This window comes from Bidens hawaiensis, unplaced genomic scaffold (assembly GCF_021521415.1).
Source record: "Bidens hawaiensis isolate Kalapana, Puna unplaced genomic scaffold, B.hawaiensis_p1.1 tig00002236_1, whole genome shotgun sequence".
NCBI lineage: Eukaryota > Viridiplantae > Streptophyta > Magnoliopsida > Asterales > Asteraceae > Bidens > Bidens hawaiensis.
In genome coordinates, this window is record NW_027491119.1 from 150409 (window position 1) to 156408 (window position 6000).

Sequence of the window (6000 nt, forward strand, 5' to 3'; positions counted from 1 at the left end):
TTCAAATATATTTTCCAACTCAAGTTATTTTGGAAATAACATTAATTATATTATTTAATTGTAAAGTACTCATATAGGGAAAATCTGAGATAGCTAATTCTTTATCAGTATTCATATACTTAAACTAATAATTACTATATTTTCTCTTACATAATAATGTATTTTATATCTTGAATGAAAATAAACATGTCAACAACAAAATAATTAACAAAAAGAACAAAACTAACAATCACGGTTGTATTCCAGTTTCTTCATTGATAGAGTAAAAGCTAAAGTACACACAACAATGTATTTATTCAGGAGCTTTCCATAAAATAATTAGTGGCACTGAATTACAAGATTGAACTAGTGCTGAGCAATCATGTAAAATCCGCTTGAGGTGGTTCAACGTTAACACAAGGAGGAAATAAGGCTTCCTTAAGCATCCACACTTTTTCGCAAAAGGCGTGAATGAGTAATTTGTAAAGATGCACATAGGAGAACGCGTATACTGTAACCGGGAAGAATGATATTATGTATAAGAAAACATTTGTCCAGCTCTGGCCACTACTAATGGTTAGTATAAGGGTGGCTGCAAATGCTGCCATCATCATTGACACCGAGAGTATCAACAAAGTGATGCCTAGCAGCAGTTTATTATGAAGAGAGTACCGAAAGTCATTTAAACGAAATGAAGATGTGAGGATGGAAAGGAACACGATAACCGATGTCAAAGAGAATGTGAGCGAAAGGGCGTCTGCAAGAGCAAAGACAATAAAAAAAGGTTTGCTCTTGAGAAGTGGATATCCTGTATTTTGATTCGGGCCTCCGGGCACAGTGTATGCTGCAGCAAAGGCAACCGTGGCTATAAGAACAGCAACAATGGAGCAACTCTCTGCTGTGTCCTTCATCCATTCTTTGGCATTAACCCGTAGTTGTGTTGTTTTCTCAAGAAGCATTTGTTCAGCAGTCTCCCCGTTAAAATTCTGTTGCAGTGTGCTTAACAATGGGCATATGTTTCTCATTTTCTGCACGCGTCAACAAGAACAAGCAGAAACTTAATATATTATGTATGCAAGACATAAATTGACATTAACTAACTACGTACGTACGTACTTCAAACAAGATTAAATCATCTCTGAGAATTATAGCAGGATTTCTGTTGTCTTCCTCGGCTTTGCTATCTTTAGCCTCCACGCTAAACATGTGTAATAGCGAATATCCTTTTATGTCTATCTTTCCTCTTAGCCTTCTGACAGAATGTGCCATATTGATTACAATATCGATGATATCTGTTCTTCGGTATCTAATAGCGACGTGCAGAATGTTGCGCCCTTCCCCATCAATGTGTTCTACCGCCTGTGGGTAGACATCTAGTATTTCCTTGACAATCTCTGTACAACCACCTTTTGTTGCTAACAACAATGGAGTGTCGAGGATAGGGCCAAACTCTTTTTTTTCCGGTTGGCTAACGTTCCCTTCGTATTTGTGGAACCTGGGTCTACTCAGATCATGTCTGGACACCGTGTTCTTCCATGACTTGTCTTTTTTAACCAATATCTTTACAAGTTTTTTAGCCGATTCACATTTATGCTTTCTCTTTCGAATTTCTTCAATCAATGGTATCTTACTACGCTTTTTTGTGTATATTACTTTTTCTGGACTACAATCAATGTCTGATCATCCACAAATTAATAAAAGTTAGCAAATTAATGATTATACATAAACACATATATACTTACATACATACATAAATACATACATGTGTACATATATAGGGAAATACGGGAAAGAAAACCCATGTGAGTTTAGAAAAATATAGTAACCCACTATGTGGGAGGGATCCTAATTTTGTCTTTTGACTTGATCCCCTCACACATGATATCACCCTCTCTCCTATGTCATTCTTTTTATATCTATCTTCTCGAAAAAAAACTAGAGCTAAAAAATGCACCGCATCTCCTTCAACCAATGTTTTCAGACTTGGCCCGGACGTCGACCCGGACTCCTTACCGGGTCAAAGGTCTGACCGACCCGGGAGGACGGACCAGTGTTTGACTCGGATGACGTCATAAATAATTTAAATATATATTTACATATATATATAATTCATATACATATAAAAAATAATAATAACAAAAAATAATAATAATAACAAACTTTAATGTTTATTTATGTTTTATACATTGTTTTTTAAATATATGTGATTTATGTTTGATCAGTAGAGACATCAATGAAGCTTGGTTGATTGGCTTATGAGGTAATTATTAAAGCTTCTATCTCTGAAATGACCCAAGTTCGTATCCTGGCATGCACATTTCATTTTGGATTTTATAAAAAATGGGTTTTACCGGTCCACCCGCCGGGTCAACCGGTCCGGGCCGACCGCCACCCGTGAAACCCGGCCGGGTTTTTAGAAACGTCCAAAATACGTTAACCCGGCCCGGTATAGGGACCGGGTCCAGGTCCGATCGGCCGGGCCGGGCCGGGTTTCAAAACACTGCCTTCAACCAAATTGAAGAACCTTTTCAGTGGTGTATGTGAGAGCTTTTAATTGTTGCTTATTTGATGTTTGAAAAACAAAAGCTATTTGACATAGCTCCTTCAAAGGCTAGCTTTAACATGGACCTTTTCAAAAAACAAATAAGCAAGGTTCAAAAGCTTATACAAACACCTTTTTCGTCTCTGTTCACCATGTGGATCGTTCTGTCTCTGCTCCTTGCCACACTGAGGGTCAGACATTATGAGTAACGCTTCGAGCGGTACGAGCAATGAGTAAAAATGCACGAGCAACAAGCCGTGTTAGAGTTATCTGGTTTTTTTGCTAAGATTTATTGTATTTAATTTGGGGGTTTTTAATTGATTGTCAATTTTGGAGAAACTTTCCCCACAAACCACAAATGTGGCCAAAGCGTATCACCAACATATATCAAGGGCTATTCAATCTCAAATATATCATCAACTATTACCCACACATATAGCAAAATTTGTATGTTGTAAATTCCTCGATTTCTTGTACCGATAGGTTTAGGGTATGGCTATTTCCTTGAAGAACTTTAGGATTAATTTCATATATAGCTTTACAAACATCTAAAATATTATATATTCCCAATTTTTAACTATTTTTAAAAGGGCATATATGAGATTTTAAGTTTTTGCATGGTTGTATATACACACACACACACACACACACACATATATATATATATATATATATATATATATATATATATATATATATATATATATATATATATATATATATAGGTGGGTTAGGTTCAAATAAGAAGTTTGATTTTCCTAAGAAGGGTACGAAGAAGGGTTTTTTAGTCTAACACTTTAATCTCAAAACCCACTTACATTCATTTCAAAAACCTATTTACATAAAACCCACTTACATCTTCACTAATCTCCTATAACCACCACCACCCCACCGCTCACTGCCACCACAACCGTCACCCACCGCCGCCACCTTGCTGGAAAAGTCCAAAAAAACACAATGGAAAACACTATGAAAAACACAATGTATAAAACACAATGGAAAAAAACACTATGAAAAAAAACATAATAATAAAAACACAATAAAAAACACAATTGTATGACACAATGTAAAAAATACAATGAAAAAAACACAATGAAAAATTCTATTGTATAAGACAATTTTGTAAAACACAATTTGTAAAAAACCCACTAAATATTTTTTAATTTTTATATTACAATATGGTACTCATATAAAAGATAAAAAGACACTCGTTATTATGGTGAACTTGTTTTTCAATAAAAACGTCGTAAAAAAAGTCATGGACGTTTTAAAATGATGGAGGAATTTGGCATGTGCCTTATATGTGGAGAGAGAAAGTCAACAAATGTGTTATTCCTTTTATGTCATTTCCCTTATGTTCACACTTGATTTCCATACAAAACTAATCTCAACCCTTCATATTCAAAATCAATGGACAAGATTACTTCTCATCCTTCCTATAAAAACTATACTTCCTATTATAACATAACCCTATATATATATATATATATATATATAGGGGAATTTCTTTGGAGATTTGAGAATCACTTTGAGTTTTAAGAACTCGAAAGAACTCAACGTAACAAAAAAATTTTGAATTTTTTTTTTACATATATGTAGGTTACATGCACGTAAAAAAATTACATAATTTTTTACACACCGAGTCGACATTTTACATATGTGTAACGGACGTTTAAATTAGTGTAATTATCACTGTACATATTTATTCTTTCTTATACTTTAATTTTTTAATCAAATTTAATCTCAGCCACATAATCTAATCTATTTACTCACTATGTCCCGATCAAAGTTTCTTAGTTTGAAAAACACAAAGTTTAAGGTGGATTGAATGATTACTTTTTTTGCTAACCAAATAACAATAATGCCCTTGGAAAATGGGTCCACCATATTGTTTATTAATGCTAGTTGTGTGTGCATAAGGGTAAAATTAGAAATTGGCTAATAAATTTTGAAATTGAACATTTGTAATGGGACAAATAAAAAATGAAATATGAACACTTTTAATGGGACGGAGGGATTAATTAAATATGCAGTTAAGTATGTAGTTCTTATGTTTTTAAAACTCAACAAGGTTCTCAAAATATCTCTCCCTTATATACATATATATATATATATGTGTGTGTGAAGTGTATATATGAAATTGCTGGTTTTTTCCAAAAAGAAAAGTGTTGTAGTTGGAGTGAAGTGCATGTGTTAATAAATTAAGAGTTGAAATTAAATGCATGCAAGTAGTATCGATCCTTACAATCGTATATTAGCTTCTTAAAGAAGTTGTCTCCAACTTCATTATCGAATGGGGAAGGGTTCAATGATAGAAGTTGAAGAGCCGTCAACCCATGTCCATCTTCCTCCGCAATCAGTTTTGGATATGTTCTAGTTATGGAAATGGCCAGATCTGTCCGTCCAGATACATACATATATATATGTAAGAGATCATGATCATCGATCGACTTTAACAAATTAAAACGAACGTATGAACGTACCAAAGTTGTGGCTGAGGATGGCTTGATGTAGTATGGTAGACTTATCACTAGATCTCCGAAGAAACAGCTCCGCATCTTCTCCTTTCTCCCGTACTTGATCAACGAGCAAGTGGAAAATGCGGGACTTGCCATAGCGGACTGCACGAAAGAGAGGGGTCTCTCCCCGCGAGTTGCGCTTGGAGAGCAAACAAGGGGCCCTAAGCAACATCTCCCTAGCGGCCTCCACCGTCCCGTTGTTGGTGGCTGTCTCGTGAAGTATGGTGTTCCCACTGCTATTCACCCATGTCAGCCTCTCGAATTGGCTTTCAGGCAAGGAACGGAGTAGGGCGACGACGAGGTTGTTGCGCTTATTGAAACTTGCAACATGAAGAATGGTGTCATCATGTATGGTTAGTATGTGAAACGGACCATTGGGCAACTCCTTGCACGTCTCGAATACCTTGATATCTTCTCCTAGTGATAGAGCGTTATATAGCTCCATGTTAGTCTGGTCAACATCATCTACTTTAGATACAATATTGATATTCATTGATGATGATGATGAATAATTAAGCATCATATATATATATAGTGAAGTGGGCAACATGTACACTGAGACTGACCCGGGTACGCTAATATATATGACCGAAAAGGGAATCCTCGCTCGCTCGACTGATAAGCAAGGCAGGTACTCTAATTTGCTTTTGCTTTTCCTATATTATATGCATACAACGACTACTCATGTCATAAAGCAGAAATTAAGCATTTCCCTTTGCGTGTAGCTATTATTAGAAAGACCATCCATGAATTGAAATTTACACTTCACAAAAGAAAAAAGAAAAAACGAAGAGATGGATGAATATCATTATACTTCAGTAAAAATATGACTAAAATTAAAAAGAAAAGCAAAGCTGTCGGTGGATGAAGCAACAAACACAACAATTTTAGCAAAACAAATAAGAGGTTTAACAAAATTATAGACATCTTTTTTTAGCATATATAAGGCATCCCTCGTTT

The 6000-nt window shown here is 35.2% G+C and overlaps 1 protein-coding gene across 1 annotated transcript; it reads right to left on the reverse strand.

Annotated features, from left to right (window-relative positions):
• Window positions 1-359: 359 nt before the first annotated feature.
• Window positions 360-5485, reverse strand: LOC143611482 (uncharacterized). Its single transcript, XM_077085691.1, has 4 exons — window positions 5005-5485; window positions 4767-4916; window positions 1096-1655; window positions 360-1007 (listed from the first exon to the last, which is right to left on the reverse strand). Exons 1-4 carry the CDS (start codon window positions 5483-5485, stop codon window positions 360-362), a joined length of 1839 nt encoding a protein of 612 aa, XP_076941806.1.
• Between the last annotated feature and the right edge of the window lie 515 nt (window positions 5486-6000).

Excerpts from the sequence above, each read along its gene's own strand:
- LOC143611482 (XM_077085691.1), bottom strand. The coding sequence starts at position 5,485 with ATGGAGCTATATAACGCTCTATCACTAGGAGAAGATATCAAGGTATTC. Across the intron at positions 4,917-5,004 it reads CATCCTCAGCCACAACTTTG|ATCTGGCCATTTCCATAACT; the intron begins GTACGTTCATAC and ends CTGGACGGACAG. Across the intron at positions 1,656-4,766 it reads TAAGAAGCTAATATACGATT|ACATTGATTGTAGTCCAGAA; the intron begins GTAAGGATCGAT and ends GTGGATGATCAG.